The sequence below is a fragment of the Passer montanus genome, unplaced genomic scaffold (genome assembly GCF_014805655.1).
Source record: "Passer montanus isolate IOZ18808 unplaced genomic scaffold, ASM1480565v1 scaffold25, whole genome shotgun sequence".
In the NCBI taxonomy this organism is placed as follows: domain Eukaryota; kingdom Metazoa; phylum Chordata; class Aves; order Passeriformes; family Passeridae; genus Passer; species Passer montanus.
Genome location: NW_024367149.1, coordinates 1,135,897 through 1,148,795, shown reverse-complemented (window position 1 = coordinate 1,148,795; position 12,899 = coordinate 1,135,897). Strand labels below are relative to the sequence as shown.

General features: G+C 37.2%; 1 protein-coding gene across 1 annotated transcript in view; it reads left to right on the top strand.

Annotated features, from left to right (window-relative positions):
• MIGA1 (mitoguardin 1) overlaps positions 1-12,899 on the top strand; it is a 31,670-nt gene that overhangs the window by 8,104 nt on the left and 10,667 nt on the right. Inside the window, exon 8 of the mRNA XM_039711568.1 lies at positions 12,742-12,842. Within this exon, the coding sequence (XP_039567502.1) occupies positions 12,742-12,842 (101 nt within the window). The remainder of the gene's footprint in view (positions 1-12,741; positions 12,843-12,899) is intronic.

Here is a 12,899-nt window from a genome sequence, read left to right as displayed (position 1 = left end):
GTTGATAAAAATTTATAATTTAGGGTATTTAAAATATTGAATTAACAAAAAGCAAATGTTGGTAATAAAGATCTGAATCATCTCTTTAAATAGTAATAAACTACATTTGTACTACCAGTCCTGGCAGGTATGAATTGTACATATAAGTGAGAGATTTTAAAAGAAAAATTGTGAATAAACACTTCAGGAAACTTACACATCATAATCAGTGGAAGCTCTTGGCACATTGCTCCCAGAAAAAAGTTTTTCTAACCTTTGGCTGTGTGCAAAGGACAGCAGCAGCACAGAGGCAGAGATGCAGTCTTGGGTCGGTGTGGTTTTAGAATACTGTGTCCAATTCTCCTGGTCATATTTCAGAAGACTGGAGATTCTAGGCAGCTCAAAACAAGCCATAAAAATTTTCCATGTTTTGGAAAGACAAGCTGATCTGTAGTTCATGTTGGACATGTCAGCTCCTTATTGAAGAAAACACTGAGAGGTGACTGACTTGTTCTGAATAGCTGCTTACACATGGAAAAGGTATGTGGTGCTGGGGGATTTGTAGACCTTGTTGTCAGAGTCATAACTAGATAGAATTTCTAGTTGTTCAAGTGAAACAAGTGAATTTCTGAAGTAAGCTACCCTCAACATGCTTCAGAGGCAAGATTTTTTTTTTTTTAGTGCTTTTTAAGGGATGTTTCATTCTTTGAGAAGAAGATACAAACCTGGGATTAAATGGTCAGTGTGGTCTTTCTGGCATTTAAGTATTTCCCCTTGCTACTATTTTTCCTTCTTCTGTGAGCTTTGGAGTGAATAAAATAAAGCCTTTGTCCTTAATAAATTTGTAATTGCCCCATCCATGGAAGTGCTCAAGGTCAGGCTGGACAGGGCTTTGAGCCACTGGACCTAGTGTTGGCAGGGGCTGGAATTAGATGGTCTTTAATGTCCCTTCCAGCCCAAACCATTCTGTGATGACACAGCTCGTTAAAAATGCTTATAACCCATTCTTGTGGTTCAGGGTTTCAACTGTTCACAGCAATAATAATCACAAAATGTTTAGCTCTGTTTTTTTTCTCTTACACATAGGAAGGATAGATATGGTTTGTGGATTTTTCTTCTGTTTCCTCTACCTGAAGTGCTTGTGATCAGCCACAGCTGGAGTTGAGGCTCTGACAGTTGGACAGATGCTATCAAGTGCTACATAAATTCCTGACAGGCGCTTCTTGTTCTTACTTATAAGAATGGAAGATGTTTAGAATTTGATATATAAGGAACTCCAAATTTGTTCAGAAGGAAACTTACAGAGGTAAAAATTTTTAGCAATTTCTCAATTTTGGCTTTCTCTGTAAATTCTTCTATCAAACTTCTGGAGCTCCTGAAACCTCTCACTTGCTATTTATCTGCTGTTCACAGATGCTGCTCCTTCCCAAAACCTTTAAATGCTACTCTTCACAGCATTTCCCTCTACCAAATCAAATTTAGATCTTAGTGCTGCCATTCATAAATCATACCACAGACTAGCTTTTCACTTTGTGATCCCACTTACTATTTTAAGTTGGTTGTGCTTGATAAACAATTTGCCAAGCAGCAGGCTTCTGGAGGGGGCTGTGGTGGCATGTCACATGGGAGAGCCAGGAATGAGTTACCTGGGGGCCTGTTGGAATACAAGTGCTTATCACTGCAGCCACTGTCTTTCTTCCTGTGCTGTGTCTGAAGTGCCTCTCTTCTGCCTGCTAGGACAGCTACTTCTGATATTTCTAAATATTCAGCTTTCAGCAGTGCAGAAGACAGAGGTATAAATAAATATGTTTTCTCCCCATAAGTAGAATACTATTAAGAGTAATAATAATAAAAATAATTGCAAATAATAATTTTCAACTTGGTAAGCTGTTATAAATTATTAATACCACCCTGGAAAAGACTTGCATTTTAAATAGATGAAAAATGGAATGCCATTGTCTTCACTGTTGTTGCATTCTCCACTGGACTTTCAGTATTATCATAGAGATCAGTAAGCTAAAATAGGAAAAAGTACTTCTGGACATGAAAATAAAAGAAATATGTAGAGCTAAACTGTGGTTGTTTTTAGTACTGTGAACCAGCATGGAAAGCCTACAGACAGGCATGAGGCTGCACTCCATCAGAAAGGAGGCACTTGGCGCAAAACTGTGAAACGAAATATTCATCCTTTTATTTCTAAGTGATGAATGTAAAGGTGTGTAGAGGGTTAAAAGCTTCCAGTACTTTCAGTAGTCTGCCCTTGAAGAAAGCTCTCAATTTTTTTTTCCTATTTGGATATTTTCTAGCAGACTGAAATGTTAGTCGAGTTAACTTGGGAGGAATGCAAAGAGTTGGGAGAGAAACAATAGCTTTACTTACAAGCAGAATTTCAGGTCAGAGGGGAAAATTCTCAAATTGTAGGGTTGCTTGTCAGTGCTAAATTCGTAATACTTCATATTATTTTAATTTCTACTATAAAAAGGAATGCTAGCATTCAAACTGATGGTGGCTTGTGTACACTGGCCCTTAAACTTTCTGACAATATTAAAATGTTTTAGTATTAATACATTCTAATTTTTATAATGCTTGCTTTTTATTGTGTATCAGTTATACAGTTTAAAACAAATTAAGTGTTTAAGCTACCACAGTAAAATCTCTCACAAAGGTCTGTGCTGTTGGATGATTTTGTTGAAAGGTTTGTCTGTTTCTTTTTTTAATTTTCTTCTCACACTCAAAGGTATGTCTGGCATTTTGGAGAGAATAAGCACAGCCTTTAACCTAGTCTCTAAACTGTTTGGAGAACTGATTTACATATTAGAAACCTTTTCTTGAGCAGCTCTTAAAACCAGCAAAAATCTTTGCATAATCACTGAAGCTGTTGAAAACTCATTTTTATATAATTTATTAACACAGACTTCTGTAATGTCTTGGATAGATTAATGGATTAATATCTACAACCTGTATTTTCTTCCTGCCTCTGAATGTTATTGGAAAAATTTTAGTTTGAGTGTATTTTATTTGTCTATATACAGTAAATGTTTCTGGTTATAATTCCTAGTCTCCAATGAGGAGCAGTTTGTAATACTTCAGTTAGGTGAACTCTAGTATTACATACTATAAAATAAGTTAAAGAGTCATGTAACTTTTTATGTTAGCTTGAAAACTTTTGCTTGCTTGTTCCTTCAAGATAAATGTACATTAAATAATTTCTTAATTTCTTGGAGAAGGCCTGAACATTTTTATAGTGGCTCAAACAGGATTGAAATGGAAACAAAAGAAAACAGCCTTTTCTCTAAGTGTGAAAATGTATTCATCCCAACAAATGAGGGAAAGAAAAGAAAAAAAGTATTTCTAAGTCTGAGGAAAAGCCCAGAGAAGTTATTCCAATCCTATATTTAAAAAAATAATGCATATTTTGAACACCATTTATTGCTATTGCAGTTTGTTGAAGTTCAGTAACTGCTAAAACATGAGGTCTCTTATATTGCAACTTATTGCTACAACTCCTTATTTCTGATGCCCAAGAGATACTCAAAGTGCAGATGTTTGAATTGGATTGTATGTTTTCCCTAATCAGTAATATTTAAATCTTCCTTTTAAAGGCATTTTGTCCAATATTAATAGCACTTCCTTTCTAAATGGCTGTCCATAAAATTCCTTATCACAAAGCACTACAATGCTTGAACAGAGTAAGATTGGTAGTTAGAAGTTCAATCTAATACTGGAGCAAACATATTTTTGCAAACTTTTTGTCTATAAAAATACTATAATGCTTGGCTTTCTCAGTGATACTCTTAGTTTTGGCAGTACTCTACTAAAAATGCAAAGTAGCTTTGCTGCTGGAAAATACTGGTATTCATAATATGTATCTTTTTGCAGCTATTTGCTAACGTGGAGTGTATTTTTCTGTTAATCCTAGAAGCTGAAATCTTTTCAACAGTGGTTCAGGAATTTCTATTTTACTCTTCACTGACCCAGCAATGGAGAAGTCAAGGTCACTTACTATGGTCAATTAGCTTGGAGGTTTTTCCAAAAGCACTTCCAATAAGAGGAGAAAGAATCTGTTTCTGGTTTTTGAGGACTCTCTTTGCTGTTTGCCCAACAGCTTTGCCATTAGATCCAGCAGTGCAGGCTATTTATACACCTCATTGCTTTCCCTTAAATGGCATCCCCGAGCCCTGTCTTCTTTCTGTCCACACCAAAACTCCTGTCTAAGCCCTTGTCTCTCTCACTTCTTGACTCCTGCCATGTTTTGTCTTGCCTTGTCCATTTAAAACTTGCTTGTCTGACATGGACTTAACTGTTGTTTATAAGAATCACCTTTGCTCAGTTTTCTAACCAGATTATCCCTCTCTTAACAAGTGTCTCTCCCTCAGGAACTTCTCTTCAAATGAAATACAAGCTGGTCCTCCTTTTAGCTCTAAAAGCTGCTTATAATGGAGCCACAATCCACCAACATGATTTTATTTCCCAGACTTTGTTCAGTTAGCTGTTCCTGTGCATCCCTGCTCAGGCTTCCTAAGACAAAATGCATTTCAACTAATTCTGCTTGTCTTTTACAGTATGTGGGCAGTTGCAATTTTTTGAAAAGTACATATTTACCTTCTTTTTGAGTAAAGAAAAGTAATAATTTTCCCCATGTGTCAGGGTTTGAATTAATAACTGCTTGCCTGCATTTTGAAAAGTTACATAAAAGTGTAAAAAGTCCTCCAAATGCAGGAAGTTGTTTTTATTTCTCCTCTCTCATGTTTTTGTGATACATTCTTAAAAAGTTATAGTTTGCACATTCTTTTTCTTACTAGAAAAGATGTACTTGCACTTAACGTATTAGTTTGTATATATTGTGAGTATAAATGTTCTAGAGGTAGGAACAATCAGATAGATGGCAATGAGTGAGGGTGGGATAAGTGTTTATTTTTCTGGCTGGAGTACTGGCAGTGTGAGGTTACATAAACTGATGATCAGGAACGTGTTTTGTTCCATAGGGCAAATTCCTCTTTTAGAACTTCTCTGAAAACAATCTCTTCTTGCGTTGCAGTCTACTTTTAAGAGAGGCTTGTCTGAAAGCAAAATTTTGGGGCAAAATGAAGAAAGGTGAGCGAGAAGAGGCTCAGGGAGATAAAGGCAGTGATAGTTCAGAATTTGAAGAGATTTCCAAGGAAATCAACTCTCTTGGCTTGATAGCTTAGTCTTGGAAGTGCAGAAACAATACTTTGAGCTTTCCAATTGCTTTAGAGTGCAATATCAAAATGGAATATTGACAGAATCATAAAATCAGCAAATAGAGATCTCTGCACTACAGTTTTATTGGTTGAGTAGTTAGAACTAAAGTAGATACACTTCTATCTGCAATTTATTTTCAAGGGCTTAAAATGAAATTAAAACATTGTGTGTGTGTGCACATACCCAAAAGCTAAGAACTTTTCTTAATGAATGTGTCTACTATGTGTAATCTTGCTGCCCTTTAAGTGGAAGACTTTGACCCATCAAGGTGGCATAAAAGGTTGTGGTATATCCACACAGCACAGTCTTCAAGAATTGCCGTCAGCTTGTTATCTAGCACTAGCCATGCCCCATCACTACAGCTCTGCACATTTGTTTGCCAAGCATTTAGTTTGGGGTGTGATTTTTTTAAATTGTTTACCCTATAACTAGAAGGCTTAAGTAGCTTGTGTAAGCATTTAATTCCTAATGGACTTTTAACATTGTACAATTTTCTTAAACTTCTGTTTCAGCTTGAAATGTTTCAAATTTGAAACTATTTGTGGGAGTACATTTATTTGTGTGGAAAGTTATAGCAAAAGTTAACAATAACAATGGAAGGAGTAAAATTTATTATTTATGTGTAATTTTTCTTTCATGCATCTATTTGTGCAGTTAATTGCTAAAACACTTAGAAAAAGTAACTGGGTTTGAGATGTGTCTGATTTTCCTTTTGATGGTTCAAACCACAGGGTGTTTTTAAAATAAATTACTGTCTCTAATTCTCTGTGAGATATCTGGACTGTGCACATGTCCCACCTTACCTAATAATCCAGTTTTGTAGCAAAGTGCTGTGGTGTAACTGATTCAAGAGCACATGTCGATCACACCAGGCTTTATTCTCTCTCCTGCTATTTAAAGCTGCCCTTGTTCTACATGGAGGAAGGCTGTGAGTATTTAAAGGTAAATGTATGCATATTTCGCCATGGCTTGGCACTGATCAGCAGCTGCTCAAACAGATGTAGTTAAAGTTGCTGTCTAGTCAATGTATTAGTTATCCATGGTAAACCAGTGTAAGGGAAAATAAAGCAAGGCTTAAGTAATAAAGCATGTGCATAACTTAGGTGATTGGCAGTGGTTAGGTTGCTCTAATGATTACTTGCATTATGATTCAAGTATTAGCATATTGCTACTAATGCATTTGGCAACCTTATAGTGTTATTAATTTGGTTTTTTAGTTTAAGTTTAATAATTGGTTTTATTTAGTAAACTAAAGATTCAGAAGAACGCTACATAGAGTACAACTTTATAAGGATTCTTATCTCATTCTTTCCCATTGTTGGGGACGAGTGGAATACAAGTAGACCCCAGTCAGTGGGGCACTTAAGATATTCTTTAAATCTTATTGCTTAAAGTTAAGCATAGGTCTTAGGTTGTTAAACCATATCTGTGTGCAGCTGGGTTTGCAGAAGCCAGTCACATTCCTGAGCAGTGTCACTGGAGTCTGCAGTGTTCTGTTAAATAGTTCTGCCCTGAAATTGAAGGAAACACTGAGATTATTAGCCTGTTCTTACAGAGTTTTTCTGTGTCAAACATTCTGAATACAGAGTCTAAGTGTGAGCCCAAAACACACTTTTGTTTGTCTGCATCTTTTGATGTTTATTTCACTGAGGATCACCAGCTGTAGAGCTGCTTCTGTCCTTGTGACCCATTCAGGGATGAGAGTGTATCAGATTTTTCTGATACTTCTTCATACATGTAAGTGGAATTATCAACTGCTAGACAGCATATGTTTCTTGTAATGGAAGAACAAATGAATGTGTGGGTTCCTTTTGTCAGGCTGTCTTTCTTGCTTTGAAATGTCAACATCCCTATGGCATGATGTACTGACTAAAGAAAAACCTTCCCAGAAATCTTAGTTTGACAAGACCATCGTGGGTGGGTTTTGGGTTGCTCTTGTTTGCTCTTTTGGGTTTGGTATAACATGTTAAGAAACTGATTGGAAAAAAAAGTAAATTGAAGAAACAATTAGAAACACAACAAATTCCAGGAGCTGAGCAATAGTTGCTGGTTATTGTCACTTTTCAACACTGTGTAGTAGTATCTCTCTTTGAAGAAATGCACGGTGGGAAATGCAAGAAAGGGGCAATGAAATGCCTTGGAAAAAAGGAAGGGATACTCTTGGTAATGCACTCGTATAAACATCCTACTTTTAAGTACCCACTGACTCACAGGTGTGGAAGAACTGAGACCACAGGGAGAAATTAATTTATTTTTGAGACTCCTCTGTCAGTCTGGTGAGAAGACCTTTCCACCTAACCTGCTTGTGGAGGCTTCTGGCATAGGAAAGGTACTGAAGGTACTAATTTCTCAATGTGGAAGCCTGAAAGTTAACCTTCTACTTCCTTCTTCTCTAACTATGACACTGCATCTTGAATCTGCTCTGCATCCCCACGGGTTAATGTACTGTCACACTGAATGGGGTTGAACAGACCATGCCATTGTCACTAGAAGGTGGCTGTACAAAAATAGCAGCAGGTTGCACTTGGTTTTGAGATGTGAAGAGCTGAGAAAAGGCAGTGACGTTTAAATCTGATGACTAAGGTGTCTGGCAGGCTCCACAGGGCTGTTCTGTACAGCCTGGGGCTTCAAAGTCTCAGCTTTGAAATAAGCAGCACTGGAATTCAAACTGGTCTTTGCTGTGGGCAACAGAGATGTGGTGCTTTCTGAACTACAGGAGAACGGAGTACTTGTGTGTGTAAACTGAATGGATTGTACTATTAAAATTTTATAAGCATTCTCTACTTATGAAGAATATATTACTGTCATCTATACACATGCTTTTAATTCAGCTTTTAGTCAGTTGTACTACTTTTGTCTTAAGAATAGCATCAAAGTAATACAGAACACAGTGACTGAACAACATCTTGGGTTTTGCATAATGGTAATTAGGTGAGAACCCAGTGTCTTGGAAAATGGACCTTTTTATACCTGTATGAGTTGTTTTAAGTAGAAGGCTTTTATGTGAACCCTCTATATTATAGTTGTGCTTGGAAACAATTATGAAAGCTCTGTTGAGTCAACTTTTTCCAAGGAAGTAAGATTTGGCTTGCTATTCACACATAAGCAGAGAATTATTCCCTGCGTGAAAACTCCTGAGGTTTCTGTTAAGGATGCCATTTGAAGTGGCTCAGCAGTAAGCTCAGCCACAGCTTACCTTGACAAAGGTTTGAGAGTACTAGGAGGAAGGTGGAGTTGCAAACACTGAGTATCTGATGCTGTCCTGTGCTCTTCCCCACTAGACAGCTTTGGTTGCTGAGTTCCTGGTCTCACATTGGTGAGCAGGAGCTCAGAGTTTGAAGAGGGCCCTGCTGGAGGTGTGAGCACCCCTGAGGGACAGGCTGGAGTATCTTCTGTGGGTTGGTGGGCATGGAAGGACTGCTGAGACATGCTGAACCCATGCTAATGGACTGGTAGTATACAAGATTTGGGGAGATATTTTTAAAATATCCTAACCTGTCATGCTGAAGTTGCTTTGTTTCCTAAAGGACTCTGTCATTTCAGTTTGCATCAGAGCAGTTGCAGCAAAGAACCATGAGACATGCTGAACCCATGCTGATGGACTGGTAGAGTACAAGATTTGGGGAGATATTTTTAAAATACCCTGACCTGTCATGCTGAAGTCACTAACAGCTTTGTATTTATGTGGTTAGATGAGGTGCCTCCAGCTCCCCCAGATATTTCTGTTACTGGAGAATCTAAACACATAATACACAGTGTGGGTACCCTGCTCCATTCTTGGCTTGCTTTTTTAACCTGTGGCTCTAGGACCCAATCATCAACAGGGAGCACCTGAAGGCTTGTTTCTTTTTGTAAATATGACATGATGTTTTCTGGGTGCGTCCTCTAAGACTTCATGTAATGCTTTAGCAGCTACTTGGTGAAGTGATGATCAGCACTCTGAGAATTATGAGTATTTATAAATGTAAATAAAGCTGCTTTTGGATGTTTCAGCAAGGGGTGACAAACCACTGTGCCCTTGTGATTAGCTAGAAGACTGTGGCACACTCTCATGGAACTAAACTGTGGTGATTCATGCTGCTGTGCTGTCTGAACTGGATTTTTGTAATTCCTTTCACTGGACAGGAAGCCACACATTGAAGGGGTCTGAGCACACAACGTGGGCTGGCAGAACACTGGGCCCCTGCTGCTCTGAGGGTACCATGACTTTTCTAAGTGGATTCCTTTGCAAGGTTTTTTCCTCTTCTGAGTCTATAAAGTTTCTCCTTTCTCATCCTGCTTTCCTGCTTGTGATGTTTTAACTGCATTGATTTTCCACTGAAGTGGGAGGGCTGGGCAGAATAGGGAACCATGACATTAATGGTGGTACTTGGAACTAAAATCTGTAACTCCCAGCGAGTTCTTTACTAGTGGGTAAGTGCTTTCCTTTTTTAAATGTGTCAGCTAAGTGCCAAACTCACTTGTGAACTCCTGCCATGTTTCATTCAGGGTTGGCAGGAAGATAACATGGAAATGGTTTTCAGAGTTTTAAAACACGATGTGAAGGTGAATACTTCCCAGTTGAATACTAAAAAGCTAATTTCTGTCCAGTTATGAAGGTCAGATTTTGTTCTGAGATTTTAGGGGGTTAGCTTTGTGCTCTGTCTTACTGTGAAAACCTACCAGAACAATGACAAATATTCTAGAATAGTACTTAGTAAATAGATATGAAAATAGCTTGGTTCTGGTCTCTTTTTTAAAATCTTGTTTAGTTTTAAATAGATAGTTGTTTGCAAAACCTTATAAAGCTAGGAGTAATTTCACAAGCTTTAGCAGTCCTCCATATTGTTCCACTTTTTTAATAACTTAATGTGATTTAAGGACCACAGATACATTTTAAGGCACTACAATCAAGAGCCATGATTGTAACATCTGAAACTCTACTTCATCCTCTTTACAAATATAAGTGAACCCAGAATAACTCCCTGGCTCCTCAAATAAGCAAAGTATATTTGAAGCTCACATACTTGCTAGTATTCCCCTCCTGAAGTTATTAGAGTCCATAAGAACTAGGGATGAGTGTGTGAGCAGTTGCAGGCACTGGTGGGTGGGTTCCTCTTGCAGCTGTTCATTCCAGGACTCTCTGTGCCACTGTCTCTTTTTTCGTGTTCTTGTGTCTAAGAATGTTCTGCTGGTGCTTGCATGGTATGTACTCCAGCTGTAACTTAATTTTCACCCTAGTGAAATTCCTCGGTGAATTTTCATAGTAGTGTGCTCTCTTCACAGCGTGGGTATTGATAAGCACCTGCTTGGCTAAGGATGTTTTAGGGTATTAGGGTGGTGGTGGCCTGAAAGTCAGAAATAGCTGACAAGGCTGTTCAGTTTTCTTTAGGGAGGCTGTGCTTTGTGTGCACATATCACTTGCCAAAGGTATTATTTCACTCAGCATTTCCAACCTTATTTTTAATCTTTTTCTTCCGCATAAAATGCAAATTTTATGTCTTTTTATGTAGCAGTGAATTTTTTTTTTTGAGTGAAAACACAGATACTCCATATTCAACTAACTAGTATGTTGAAAATTGGCTTGATGATAGTTTTAGGCCATATTAGAAAACTTGGAAGTATGACTTTTTCAACCAAGATAGATTAAATCAAAATTTTATTAACTGTGGAGCTTCATGTAGTCTATAACAGGCTGAATGCAAGATCTATGGAAGAATCCCTGATTCTGTGTCGTTCTGGGCTGTGATTCCTTCATTGACAACAATTTTTTTTTAATGTATGTGGAATACATTTTAGTTCAACAGCATTATTCCCATTTATATGTAATCAGTCATATAACCTAGAGTTAAATTATTTAGAGTAATTCTGGGAGTATGTTCTTCTTATTGAGCTATAAACTCACATAACAGTAAAAGCAACTTAGGCAAAAGGAGAGGTTGAAAAAAGGAGAGCCAAAAAATCTGCAGCCAGGCTAAAGATGCCTCTACTACCCTGTGTTTAACAGAATTATTGCAATTTCAACGAACTTTTTTGTGAAAAAGTGATATTAGAAAATCATCTAATGTAATATTAGAAGAGAATTAATGCAAATCATGAGTTAGAAATAAGAAAGAAACATCATGTTACCGATGTACTCTAAGCAGACCTCAAGCTAATGCTTTACAAACCACAGTTTGGTTTTCTGTTCCAGCATTTCAGATTTCAGTATGTGATTGTTTCTCGACCAGCTTGGAAGCTGCAGTACTTTTCCTCTTGGTTTTAAGAGGTCAAAAGAAGGAGCTAGTAAGAATGAGCTGAAAAAATCAGACTTCATATGAATAGTGGTGAAGTTGTGATTGCAATTTGCCTAACTTGCTCTAGTAAAATCTTGGTCCAAACTCTGAATAATTTTTTCCCTCAGTGAATATTCCCAAAGACACATATTTGTTCTGTGCAGTTTTTGAGCTGTCATTCCAGGTCCCTAACTAATAAAACCATAACAACCACCAAAGTAATAGTTAAGTAATGTGGCTTTGTAGCATTTCAAGTGATGAGTAAACCATCCCAGTGAACTGGCGTTTGGCCACTCCGCTGTGTAATGGAGTTTTTGGTGAAGTATTGCCTTAGCAACAAGCCTGGATGACATTGGGTAGCTGGTTGCTGCTGACTCTTGGAGATAAAACAGGCTTTTAGGAACACATGTGTAATGTCTGAAGGTAAAGTAACCCAAAATAAATGCATCTGCTCTACTGGGAATGTAGGATGGGTCACATCAAGCCCAAGTCTGACTTACCGACTTACGAATTTAATCCTTCTGTGAAAGTGTTTCTATATGGTGAAAATGAAACCATCCCAGAAGTGCAAGAGTTGAAATCTGAGACTAAAGTAAAGCAGAACTGAGAGAAACTGTATTGCAGATGATTTTAGGAAAAAATATCAGTTATTTTAAAGGCTCTAAGAATTCTTGTAATGTAGGAAATACTTCTGGATGTGTTATTTCAATGAAGAAGGTTTTTGAGGAAAGAGGATGCAGTGAAGATTAAAAGCTTCACTTGCTTTCCAGAATAACCATCAAGTGAAAAAGGCATGAAAAGTAGAAAGTGAAACAAATTCAAGTGAAATGAAAATGTAGTGGTGTTTTGTTTTTCTTTTTTAATGGAGTTTTATTTAAAAAATAAAAGTGATGGCTAGGACATGGAGCAGTTTGTTACATAACACAGCCAAGTCGAAAACTTAACTGAAGACCTAGATCAAATAGCAAAGTAATATCATAAGATAGAGAGATCATCAGAAGTCTATAAAAGAAAGGCCAATACCTTGGCCAAGTCTTTTTGTCTTCTTCCAGTTCATTGTGGATGATACTTGAAAATCCACTTTAAAGGCAGAAAAACACAGTCACATTTATATATGTTAGTGGGTCATAAGAGAATTTACTCTTACCGTAGTATAACATTGTGCCTTCCAAATGAAATATTGTGTTAAAGTACACATGAAACACGAGAGTTAAATGGAATTTCATTTTCAAGAGTTAAATGGAATTTTCTGATTGTCTAATAAACTTTTTTTTTAATTTTAAAGATAAAAATACAGACATTACTGTAAAGGATAATGCGGATGATTTCTGCCTTCGAGATACATTAAGCATCGCATCCACGGATTCCTTTGTTTCCACAGCTGAGGTAAGACTCTTAAAGATTGCTTTTTTAAAGATTTATTGATCTATTTCAACAGTGAAC